Genomic DNA, 13,570 nt, shown 5'->3' with positions numbered 1-13,570 from the left:
TTGGTGGCAGCAGGTATGAAGGAGGAAGGCAAGCGAAGAAGAGTGAGGGTAGTGAACAGTGATATGATGCCGCCTGTGTGTATGTAAAGAAGAGAATGTGAATGCATTTATTTATAGCAGCAGCGAGCCCACCAAAACCATACGTTTTTTTTTTTTTGGGGGGGGGGGGTTGGGATTTTCTTGCATGCGCTTCTATTTTTCTAAAAGTTCCTTGAATAAATTAAAAGTTCCTTCCGCACAAGAAACGGGAAGGAGGCAAGGTTGATTATTTAAATGGGGTCCACGTGTATTCATGGATCCGAAGTCTGACTGCACTAGTGGCTTTTGCTTCTAGTTGCTTGCGGACTACAAATATATGACCTCCCTTCCTGACTTGCCCTAAATTTCTAATATTTCTTGGGCCAGCGCTCTGATGCCAGTGACTCTCTCCCGCGACCTCTCTTCTTCTTCGAGTTTGCTTACGGCTGCTTTCAGTCTCTTTCCCTGCCCTTTGACAATCAGTCAATCACTGAGGTAAGGGTGCTTTGCAATCTCCAAAATGTCAAAAAGTATAATACTCCTATGCTAATCTTGCTTCTAATTTTCTTGTATTTGAGATACTCCTATACTGATTGCATGCAATTCCTCGAGCTGACTGATATAAATTGCATCGTCGTGATATAAAATTCTCGCCGTGTTTCAGCTTTGGATTAGTGACTCCATGTTTCAGGAAAAAAAAAGAAAAGAATGGCGATGTCCTTGCAGGATTTTATTCATAGTTACAGTTTACTTATTTTCCTTAAAGGCGTAGGATTAAATAGATGCACACTTTGGTATTTTCAATATATTGTGAAGTGATCATTGGCCCCTTGATATGAGTATTATAGCGAGGCATTTAAAAAAGATGAATAGCATGTGTATTCGATTTGTTGTTCTAATTCTCAAACCTTCAACTTGACTACTCAGATATAATGGCACGTGTTATTCTCTGATGGTGTTTTTTATTTTATAGATCTGTCTTTGATTATTATTATTACTACTAACAGACCAGAGGAGTTTTTGTTAATTTAGAAGTATTACAAAGGCCTAAATAACATAGAGAAAATGCCTTGCCCAAAAAAAAAGGAAAGTACATTAGGCCCAACAGAAAAGGTCCAGTTTGAAGGGGGGAAAAATAGGAAAGGGACGGGACACGGGACATAAGTTTTGTCCCGTTTCGTGAACACCCTTAGCTTTGACAGACCTATGGTAATTACAAGAATTGCGCTGTCCCAGCCCCTCTCCTTCCTATCAGCTCAATGCCACCGTCCGAAGTGGCGTATAGTGGAATACATCAATGAGATCTTGTGTTTCGAAGTTTCATCCATATGCTTTTTTCAGTTTTCAGAAATCAGAATCCAGTTTTGGTAATCACCACAATCTTAGAAGCAGCATCAAAATTGTCAATTCCAACCCTTTTAGAGTCATGTCAGATTAGCTTCACTCTTCAAATTGTTTCCAGATCCGCATCCATCATCTTCTCCACTCTGCAACAGAGGCATCCTGCACTGAACAAATAAGACACTTATCACTTCATCATCTAGAACAGGATATTGATTTCACAAATTTATCCAGTATTGCAAACAAAATGTTTCAAGGTTCCTTGGCAGCATTTGCTTCAAAACCTGCACAAGTTACATTAACCTCGGACAGCTAGTTATCAATCAAATGATGGAAAGAATGAGCTATAGAACGATAATCAATACAGCTGCAAAGCTGAACTAATAAACCTTTCACCAGATAACATGGCAAAGATCTTGTTCATATGAAGAACCAGAGAGAGCCTGAGCTTACAGAAGTAAAGGTTACAACAAATCCTGAATAAAGAGATCAGTGAGGAAGTGACAAGATTGACAGTCGTCACCTGTTAGTTTAATCTAACTCAGGGAAAGAGAAGAGGTGAAAGAATACAAGTCCTAACAGGAAGGTACAAATTACTAGTACATAAATACTACAGTGGGGTTATCCATGCTATTACAGATTAATTATCGATATAAACTTTAGAGCAAACCAGAAAACGTTACAGATTGCTAATATATAGTACAATACTGTGGTCCATAATCATTGTCAAGCATCATAAAGGCCAGAACGTATCATGTAGTTGTAGCTCGCTATAGCAGTCTGCGTCTCAATAAGGTATTTTCTTTCACTTTCAAAGTCTTTTCTCTGATTGAAATCTATCACTCACGACTTTTTATCTTAATATCCTACAAGTGCATGACTGTGTCTTGTAAGTCAAAATTAGTGAATTGTTTTATATATATAGTTATATCTTGATAAAATAAAGAAGTGAGAAAATTCAATTAAATTTTATAAGGATAAAATAATCAATTTTTTATTAGAACAAAATAAGGTATCATTAAAATTACTCCCTTCCCTTCCCTCTAATCAATCCAAATAGGAGATCATTAAAATCTCTTTCCTCCCTTCCCCCTTCCCTTTCCTCCCCTTTGTAGCCAACCTCCCCTTTCCTCCCCTCTCCTTCCCTTGATTAAAATCCCTCCCCTCTCTTTCTTTCTATCGAGCCAAACACAGCGTAAGTGTTTGATCTTTTTAACATAGAAATGGTCGGAACAACCCCCTCAAAAAAAAAAAAAAACCTCCTTTCTGATGTCAAGCTATGAATTCTTTTCATTTGTTGGAGTGACTAAACTGTAAATATGTGATAATTTCGCAAGAGAGAATCGATTTTCAATTAGCAATTAACAAATGATATTGTGTGGATTCCCATTTCCGTTTGATTTTGACTATGATTTTTTGGTTTATCAGATCTGGAATAACTTTTTCGATACGCATTCAGTAATATTTAAGTTGCTTGATCCTTGCGATCGACGTTTACAGGGAACGGATCTGCCCGAGTGAGTGTTCTACAGTAGGTAAAGCCACATAAAGGGCGATCATGGTGGGATTTAAGAATAGATACATGGTTATGGAGGTCGTTTTGAATCCTGGCAGAGACCATATGGGTAATGACTGTATTATAATTACCCAATTTAATGTGTCTAAAGCAATAAAAGAAAGCATCCTGCTAAACTTTGGGGAGTGTGGTTTGGCCTCGTTCGTGGGATCATTCATGGGTTAGTAACAAATCATTTCTTTATTTTTGGTTCTTATCAGATTTGCCTTCTGTCTGTACATTTAGCGCGTTATTTTTTGAAATGATGATTATACTTTTTGTTTGTAGTCCAGTATGTCAATCCAATCACCAATACATGCATCATTAGAGCCTCGAGAGGAATATCAAAAGGTTTGGTCTGCTATTACAATGGTCGGAAGTATCGGGAACTACCCAGTGACTTTTAACATGTTGGACCTGTCTGGTAAGTAGGCATTCTAGTTATGTTTGACCAAATAATATGTGATGATTGAAGTTTCCATCTACCTCTGTAATTACTCCGATTGCTGATTTCCTGGACAGAAGACTATCTGACATGACGTGATGACTTTTGCTTCAGGTAGTATAAAGGCTTGTAGAACTGCTGCCTTGAAGTATGAGGAATTGAAGTTTGAGCAGTACAAACTTATGGTGGGAGATCGTCTCTCGGCTGATGATACCCAGCGCATGCATAATTATCTTGAAAAGATCAAAGTACTGGAGCATTAAATACTTGGCTACTTAAGATAGTTGATGTTTGACCTGAAATTTTGCCTGTTCATTCAGAATATAGGATTTTCGTTGCAGTAGTTTAGGATAACAACGCTGGTTTTTAGATGTTTACAAATTACAAGTGTACAGTCCCTCCATTTACATTTTAGTTTTGACGCGCGTGAGTGGAAAAAAATTCTCGGACAGAAAAATGCAAAAACGAATCTCCTTTAGAGCAAGTTATTTGCAAATTGAGTCTTGAATTTTCAAATCTGGAAATTGAAGTCTATTGATTTTTTTCCCCTTTAATGATATTTACTCAAAGACTCGTTGCCAGCGGAATCTCCACGGAAGATTCCATCGCCATATGAACCTATTGTCCCATCACGTGAATGTTCTCACCCAGTGACGAACCGGTGTTATCTGATTTGTTATGAGAGTAGAAAGTTGTTTTAAAGTGGCTTGGACATGTTTGAAGGTCATTAATCGATATGGAGGTTTCTTTTTATTGTCAATTTATTTAAAGATTTAATTGTTGATAGAGGATGATTTTTACAGCTGATTTTACTGTGTAATAAGGCTTGTTGTAATGATATTAATTCATTTGCTGCAATCTTGAAATTGTTGCGGAGATTATTATGCAATTTCATTGCGTAAATTGTCATTCGCGTTATATGGTTAATAAAATTTATTTATGCTCCTCCCAAAATAAATAGGAAGAATCTCATATAAATACTTATTAAATTCTATAATTTTAAGTCAGTCATTCTAATTTCATAAAGGACAAATAACTCTATAGGTATTAAATTGAAATTTGTAAATTTTATAAAGGACAAATAACTCTATAGGTATTAAATTGAAATTTGTAAATTTTGACAAACTACCTTCATGCCCTTTCTTTCACTCAACTAGGGGTTCATACAACTTGTGTAATGAAAGTTATTAGTTGCATATAGAGGTGGAAATAGATCAGGCGGCCTGTCAGGAGCCTGTGGCCTGGCCTGGCCTGACCTGGCCTATTTAGATATCAGAACAGGCTCAAGTCTGTAAAAAGGCTTGTTTACTTTATCAGGCCGGGCTCAAGCCTAATAGTAAGCCTGTTAGACCTGTCAAGCGGTCTGGGCCTATTATCTTTTTTTTTTTAGGTTGAAATTGTAAATTGACAGGAGGGAATCTGCTATTCTGATTGGTTAATTGAGAAAACTCCACCCACATAAACGTGTTATTTAGAGTTTGCATGCTTCATTTCATTTCCATTCTCTATAATAAAAATAATTGATGTATGTATAATGACACATATTTGAACAGAGAAAGAAAACATAAGTGCATTAAAAAAAATAAAAGCATCATTCATTTATTTGATCCATGCTTTTCATATTAATCTTATATAGAATATATATATATATATATAGAATTGACCTATTATGTTTTAGACCGTATATATGTGTGCTCAATCTAATTCTTATTATAATAGTTGCTTAATTAATTTAAATAAATAAATAAATTACAATAAATGTAACATTTTTTTTAAAACAACCCAGTGTAACAACAGGATCAAATATCATTTTGTTAGTAAATTAGTTTGAATAAATGATAAATTTAATATATAAAAAGGATTAAGGATGTTTCATATTTTAAACTAGATCTAGTCATCAACTAATTTTTATACTAGAGATGGGATGAAGTGATATTTTTATATCAGAGTGAAATTATGTTTTCTAATAATTTTTTATATTAGATTGTTTTTTGGGCCCAAGGGGACATGTTTTACAAATTTTGTTAATTTGATAATTTCATATTTTTTGTTTGTATTTTAGATAGGTTGAATTAGTGTAATTTTGAATTAATTTATGTATGTTTAAAATTTGTTTAAAAAACAAGCCTCTTAACAGGTTACAGGATAGGCTCAGGCCGATTAAAAGGCCTTTCACAAGCCGCAGGCCAGGCTCAGACCAACAGGTCTCACTACAGGCCAGGCTTGTTAAGGGTGAGGCCTGGCCTGTTTCCACCCCTAGTTGTATAACAATTTTTGCAATCTGTTTGAAGTCACTTGTGTAAAAACCCTTAACCTCAAAACATTATAACCCGTCATAAAACCACTACTATGGTAGAAAAGGAAAGCTGTTAAAATGAGCTACCATAGTAGAAGGAAAATTTCATATTTTTAGAAATTGACTTTCAAACTCGGGTCAACCCGTAATCCGTTGCATGCAACTAAAATCGTTCATTCATATCCACTGGGCCTCCGAGCCTCCGGCCTGGGTAACAAAACACATCTACATCAGCCTATATAAATAGTTTCCAACAACATAAATCGAAGTTCTACAAACATTAGAAAGGGCCTCCGGCCAATTAAAAGTGAGAAGATACACTTCCTCCGGTTTAGCATAAAGCCGGGCAATCAAAACATTTCAAAAGACCCTACGGTGGCAATATACAATTGGTCATACATAAACAAAGGCTAGAAGCCTAAAGCTAACTAAGCTCAAGCCTCTGCGTCTCTTCCCGAAGGCGCACGCCTAGCACCTTCACCTAAAAACATTGTAAACCACGGGGTGAGACAAACGTCCCAGTAACCAATCTTTCCAATTCAAGGTACTACTAAATAGGTACTCGTGAGGTGTCAAGTGGGGCAGTTCACAAGTCATATAATAACAAGATAGCCACAACAAGTTATGCAAGTGCCATGATGCAATCCTATCAACCAAATCCCTCACTTTGGGGGATTTTCAGGAGCCGAAGCCGGCCTATCCCTCACTATGGGGGACGTAAGGAGCCATAAAAGGCCTATCCCTCACTCTGGGGGACGTAAGGAGCCAAAAGGCCTATCCCTCACTATGGGGGACGTACTGAGCCATCCATCATGCATTAATGGAGGCTTTACCACGTGGTAATAACAAACAAAACTCTCACCAATTCCCAATTAATGCATCATGCTCAAACCATAATCAAAGAGTAATAATCATTTCACAATTAACTTCTTTCAGTGGCATATCCCTCACAATTCCAAGATTTATTCATCATCAATCGAAACCCCACAAGACGGTTTTCCTTTTTATATACAACATATAGTTTGAACATAATCACTACATGGAGCACAAAACATAAATCTACTCACAATACCACAGAAGCAAGTACTAAGGATTGGAAAGTGGTTACCTCTCGCCTGAGCAAGGAATAACAAACCAACAATGTGGCCCCGTGCACCACCAAGACTCACAATCGGTCTACACAAGCACACAAACACACAACCATCATATATTAGCTTTTAAACTAATAATGTGGCCAAAACAACACTTGGGGACACAAAATTCCTATCTCCCATTAAAACTCCACCCAACTCAAAGGGTATAACTATCAAGGCAACACTCCAAAGTCACACCAATCCATTGAAACCTTAATCCCTTTCCAAACATCAATTAAAATTCATAACCTCAAGGACCCACTATAGGAATTCTACACCCAAACATCTATTCTGAACAATTGAAGTTCTAACAACAATCTAAACCGATTAAACATCCAATTTAACCCTCCTTAACATAACCCAAATCACAAAACTCAAAATCAACCTCTACATTGTCATCCTCAATCCCAAATCATCCATTTCCATAAACCCTAGCTTCAAAAACTCAAGATCCTTTAAATCCAAGAAAACTACACCGATTAAATACTTAGACTAACCCAAAACAATCAATTAAACTCAAAACAATCGGTCAAAAACCTCAGTTCCATCACAACCTAGAAAATCCTAGGGTTCCACCAAAAATCCTTAGAAATTCCAAGAAAGAAAGTAGATTAGAGGTTAAAATCACTTACTTGAGGTAATGGATCCTTAGAAATGCCTCCTCCAAGCCAGAAATTTGAAACCCTAGCAGAGCTTCTCTCTCCTCCTTCAGATTTTCTAATTTTCGCACACTGAACCCCTCCCGTGACTATATAGATTCGGGACCTTTCGCCGCGGCGAACTAATCCCGAGAGGGATTACTCGCCTGAAAACCAATCTTCGCCGCGGCGAAAGCTTCCCGAGAGGAAACTCTCGCTCGCCCAGAAAACTTCGCCGCGGCGAAACCTTCCTGAAAGGGAAGCCTCGCTCACCTGAACGACTTCGCCGCGGCGTCCCTATGACTTCGCTGTGGCCAAACCTGCCCGAAACACAAAGCCTACCTGGAACCCCCGGTGCGCCGCGGCGAACATACCCTGAGAGGGGTATGTTCACCTATTCCTCCAACATACCTCAAATTCAACCTAAACACCAAGATCAAGATTAAATTGCTAATCTATCCTCAAAATCAACCAAAAGAGGCTATTAAAACCCGATAAGACTTAGGACGTTACAACTTGCATATTATTTTACAAAACAAGTGACAAGAATGACAACTTACGTAAGGCAAGTTACCGTTTCTATTAGGGATCTGCAGCCTGTTTATTTGTAACCCAATTTTAATCCAGTTAAAAACAATGTTATTAAACATGTAACACGAATGACAATTTGCGTAATGAAAAATACCAATTGCATAATGATTTTTACAGCCTACTTTAAGTCACTTATATATTATTTTACAAAACAAGTAACGAAAATGACAACTTGCATAATGCAAGTTACCATTTCCATCAAGCAATTTGTAACTTGTTTATTTGCAACCCAATTTTAGCTCATTTGCAGACAACTTTATTAAACATGTAATAGGAATGATAACTTGTCTAATGAAAACTACTAAATGCATAGTGATTTTTGCAACCTATTTTAAGTCTAGCCTTTGGGGGAATTAAAGAATAGTCAAAATGTGTTGATAAATTAGTATACAAGTACACTAGAAAAACATCATAATAAACATAATATCAATATCTTTCATAATTTACTATATGTGTAATGGAATAGACTACTAAAGTGACAATATTTAGGAAAAACCAACAAGCCTATGGCAGAAGTCATATTAAATATATTCAAATGACAAGTTAATATTAAAATTAAACCAATACCTATAATATTTTCTTGTCGTTCAAATCACAAATGTCAATACATTGCATACTAATATGATTAACAACATTTACAATGGGTTTGACAATTACACTAATAGCATTTTCCAAAAACCAGAATGTCACATGATAGTAACTACATTTAGTGCTACCATGGCTGAGGAAAAAGAAGATTTAGTCATGTCTTCTCTCTCTCTCTCTAAAGAACATGACTCATAGTTGTTACTTTGGTTCCCATGGCTTCTTTCAATTTATAAAGATAAGCAATAAAGCTCCGCAATGGCCGCTACTTGAAGAAGAGGACCCGTTATAGAATGGTGTGCTCTCAAAATCAATGGCGATCTCTCTTCTTTGCCCTAAAATATTTCAACTACATCTCCAATGTCCAACAAAACCCATTGAAAGAATGATGCAGCCATCATTTGAATCGAAATAGTAATTACCTTAGAAAACTCAAAGATCATTCAATTGACAGAAACTGCAGGTCTATATAATTATTGAAGTGAAATGTCAATTATTGAAAGGGATGCCAAACAGATTGTGTGGGAAATTCTATGGTTAGTTTCAAAAATAGAAATAGTTCAGCTGCATCTCCTGCCTTGAAGAAGACGATAAAGAGAGAGAAGATAAGGAAATGAGAAAAAGGGCATGAAGAAAATTCGTCAAAATTTGCAAATTCCAATTTAATACCTGTAAGCATATTTGTCTTTTGTGAAATTAGAATGATTTATTTGGGATTTTAGAATTTAATAGGTATTTATATGGGATTTTCCCAAATTAATACTTTGATTTTTTTTTACCAGCAATTAATATTTTATTGTTGACATACCGTTACTGTTATCTGTAGATCTTATGGGCAAGGTTAGCAGGATGAATATAATTAATTAATTAATTTGAGGATATTAAAGATGTAGATTAAATTAATTGATATTATTTCATGTATTTAATATAAGAGTTAGTCGACTAATTTAAGTAAATTAAAAAAAATTGTTAAATTAGTTATTTGTAACAAGTATGAGTTGAATTCCCTAGAATATCTTTATTAATCTTGTATATTAACTAGAACAACTAATTGATAAAATATTTAATATGCACAACTACTACAATAATTATTTTAAAAAATAGATAAATATGAAAGATAAAGTAGATTGAATCTTTATATTTAAAATCAAATTAAAAGTCAAGTTAGCTCTTATATTAAATACCAAAGATGGTATGATATGTTTTTTCTAAAACAATATAAACATTTTTTAAAATTTTTCTCTCATTCTCCTACTTAATTATTGTTAGAAAAATATCAATATGATTAATTTAAAAAAATTAATAAATATGTAAAATAGATCTTATGTGTATAGCCAACATTAACTTTCTCATTAGTCTTATATTAAGGACTGAATGAGTAGTATTTTTGTTTTAATTCATATTTTAATGTATTGATAATTAATTTACAAATATTAAGAAAACTAGCTAAGTGAATTATTATAATAAATAGGTATTATTTTTTCTAAAATATTTTTGTTAATTATATGCATTTGAATGAAAACAATTTAATATGTATAGTCATCATGAAACTATTTTGGAAGAAAATAAATAAATATGAAAAGCAAAATAAATCAAGACATTATATTTAAGATCAAATTGAATTTTCAGCTAGTTCTTATATTTAGGACTAAAGGAAGTATTTTTGAATGAATGATTTGCTCACAGCTGAACAAAATCAACCAATTTTCTCTTTAATATTTCCCCTTCAATATTGATTTTATGGTTTAAGACTAAAATAAAAAAAATTCCCGTAAAATTTTGGTCAATTAACCTCCCTCGTATTTAAAATTTAAATTAAAGATCATAATATTTATGTTTAGATTATTAACCCCTTACCATTAAAATCACTATCAAAGTTAACGGTTTTTTTCATGGCAGCCCATCTCATTTAAAAAACTACACTTACGATTAAAACAGGTAAATTTAAATTTTTTAAAATACTTAAAATGAAATAATTAATTGCTTTAAAAATATAAGATATTTAAACATTGAAGATTATTTAAAATATTTATTTGATTGATTGCTTTTTAAATAAAAATAGAAAATTATTTAAAATTACATGTCAAATGATAAATATTATTTTTTAAATGATATGATATTTAATAAAAAATATGAAAAAAAATTGACATGGAAAAACGGTTTAGGGTTTAGGAGATCAACTCATTCACAAGTGGAAAAGTTTAAATATTTGGGATCAATTATACAAAAAGATGGTGACATTGATGGAGATGTTAGTCATAAAATTCAAGCACGGTGGTTTAAATGGAGAAAGGCAACAGGTGTTATTTGTGATCAGACAGTACCTAATAAGATCAAAGAAAAGTTTTACCGCACTACTATAAGACCAACAATGCTTTATGACAGTGAGTGCTAGGCTTTAAAAGGACAACATAAACATAAAGTGGCAGTTGTTGAAATGAGAATGTTGAAATGGATGTATGTCATATAAAAAAAGACAAGATCTGAAATGAATATATACGAGAAAAAGTTAGAGTGACTGCTATTGATGAGTAAATAGTAGAAAACAGATTGAGATGATTTTGTCACGTGCAAAGAAGACCTTGGGACTCACCAGTGAGAAGAGTTTATCAAAATAGTATGGAATCCTCTAAAAAGAAGTAAAAGAAGGCCAATAACGACACTTAATAAAGTCACTAAGCGAGATTTTTCAATTAACAATATATCTAAAGATTTGGTTTTAGATAATGCTCAATAGCGATGTGCGATCTATGTAACCGACCCTACTTAGTGGGTAAAAGCTTTGTTATTATTGTTGACATGGAAAAACGGTTAAATTTAACGGCAAGAGTTAATAATAAAAAAAATAAAATATTATGGTTTTTAATTTAAATTTTTAAAAATAAAGAAGGTTATATGTAACTTAACTTTATTCAGAAAAAGTTGAGTATTTTAACCGTAGTGGAATATGAAACATTACGTTGGGATCTTTTGGTCGTTGATATTAAGCATCTCCTTAAAATTTTATCAAGTGTGAGGTTGCCACTTCTAAATTTACTTGACCGTTGTCCCGTCATATCTAACATTATCGCTGTTCCGAAGGAAAACTGGAAAAAAAGGCCAAGGAGAAAAAAGAGAAGAAAGAGGGAGGTGGATGAAGAGAGGTCCAATAATTAAAATGTCATTTTTCATCGAGATATCGAAGTCGGTCCAATTTACATCTGGATTCTAGAATAGCTTTTACCTCTTTTCTAATTAATTAAGGGGCCATTTGAGAGTTCTAAAAGCACTTTAAAAAATATTTTATATAAATTGAAATAAATTTTTTTTATATACTTATCTTAAACTTTGTATTTTTTTTTAAATTATAGTTTATTTTTCATCTAAATACCCTTTATAAAATTTATTTTATAAACTTATAAGAGATTGCCAATTATTTTTTAAAAGCTTAAACCTTTTTCAAAAAAAAAATTTCAAAATTTCTAATTATTAATATATTGTTGGGTTTTTTGATCTAATAGCAAGTGCTGTAAAATTCAATAATTTAACTCTAAAATATAATTTCCTCCATATTCGAATTTATAAACCTGAGCTGGATCAAGTTGACCCGGCCCATGGTCCTATTGCCTAGACCCAAAAACAAAAAGCACTGATATAAAGGACATGAAAAGGAACAGGACAACTTATCAAAAAAAAAAAAAAAGGAACAGGACATCAAAGATCTTCGTTATCCGTCTCGCATTTTCATTTTTCAGCACCGAGCACGAAAGCGGTCAGCAGTGGAAGGCACCCACCTCTGGGTTGAGGTTCGTTGATTCAGAACTATCAAAATGGAACGAGGGAAGCAGGGGGGAGTGGTGCTGGCGAAGCTGTCGCCTCAACAGCTTCAGAATCCCATAGAGCTGCTCCAAACGGGTTTCAAAGAGTTGGAGAATGGCTTCAAGCTTTGGCTTTCCAAGCAGTCTTTGCCAGTCGAGGCTGCTGTCGTCACTGCCACCGCCGCCGCCCAAGGCGCTGCTATTGGTGCTATTATGGGCACTCCCACTGACGATGCTTCTTCCCCTTTCCCAACGCCGCCTGAGGCTTCTCTCAACCCTCAAGCCATGGCCTCTCTTAAGCAAGCTCAGGTGAGGATACTCAATTTTCGCTAGTTATTCTTTAGTGTCCCCGATAGATTCAATTCGGAACCCTTTTGCACTAATTCCTGGTCATGGATAAGGGTTTAGTTCATTTAAACGTTGCCTGCTTCCGCGGTGATGTCTGCGTTGAAAATAGGGAAATGATTAAACCTTTTAGCGGCAGCACTGGATTATCGGTTGGGTCTTTATTTATTGCTTCTCACTCCTATCACGATATGTGTTTATTTATGGACATGACTGGTTGCTTCAATTTGAATGTAGAAATGACGTCTCTTTTCTATGTCGAATAGCACACGATAATTACCTTGGCGACTGGAGCGGCATTGTATTAGCTTCATAGCATGCACCCTGCTTCAATATATAATATAACAGCACAAAAGCTAGACTCCGTACCTACCATGGGGTTTTACTTTTATATCAAAAGAAACAATTTCTTTTGGTTGTTGCATGATAGTAAATACGTTAACATGGCTAATCTATTGTTAGAGGAGTTATATCGGCCTGTATGTGATGTGTGAGTTTCTTCAATCATAGGCTCTTTCTGGGGGTCCTTTGGTGCAAGCTGCCGTCATGACAGGAGTGAATGCTGGTATATCCTGCGTCTTGAAAAGATTGAGGGGGAAGGAAGATGTCCAGTCCAGGTGAGGTTTTAGTAAGAATTTTCTCTCTTTATTTTTGTTTCATTATTTAACTTTCCCTCCCTAACTCAACCTGGACTTTTTTTTTAGTTAAATTGATTTGATTAAATTTCTGGCTGTTGGTGGCTACTTTACTGCTTGCCTGGAAAACACGAATTTATGTGGAAATAATGCTTGTTTAGTTTTATTTCTAATAAAGATAAAGTAATGTA

At 34.6% G+C, this 13,570-nt stretch overlaps 1 protein-coding gene across 1 annotated transcript; it reads left to right on the top strand.

The window, feature by feature from the left end:
* Nucleotides 1-12,317: 12,317 nt before the first annotated feature.
* Nucleotides 12,318-13,365, top strand: LOC114740227 (chloroplastic import inner membrane translocase subunit HP30-2-like). Its single transcript, XM_028928348.1, has 2 exons — nucleotides 12,318-12,708; nucleotides 13,255-13,365. Exons 1-2 carry the CDS (start codon nucleotides 12,412-12,414, stop codon nucleotides 13,363-13,365), a joined length of 408 nt encoding a protein of 135 aa, XP_028784181.1. The 5' UTR covers nucleotides 12,318-12,411.
* Nucleotides 13,366-13,570: the final 205 nt, after the last annotated feature.

The sequence above is a fragment of the Neltuma alba genome, unplaced genomic scaffold (genome assembly GCF_004799145.2).
Source record: "Neltuma alba isolate B1F8T4 unplaced genomic scaffold, ASM479914v2 tig00003082_pilon, whole genome shotgun sequence".
In the NCBI taxonomy this organism is placed as follows: domain Eukaryota; kingdom Viridiplantae; phylum Streptophyta; class Magnoliopsida; order Fabales; family Fabaceae; genus Neltuma; species Neltuma alba.
This window is presented reverse-complemented; position numbering and strand designations above follow the sequence as displayed.

What these genes read in the sequence shown, in the direction of transcription:
- LOC114740227 (XM_028928348.1), top strand. Translation starts at nt 12,412, where the DNA reads ATGGAACGAGGGAAGCAGGGGGGAGTGGTGCTGGCGAAGCTGTCGCCT. An exon ending in CCTCTCTTAAGCAAGCTCAG is followed by an intron (nt 12,709 to 13,254) that starts GTGAGGATACTC and finishes CTTCAATCATAG; the next exon opens with GCTCTTTCTGGGGGTCCTTT.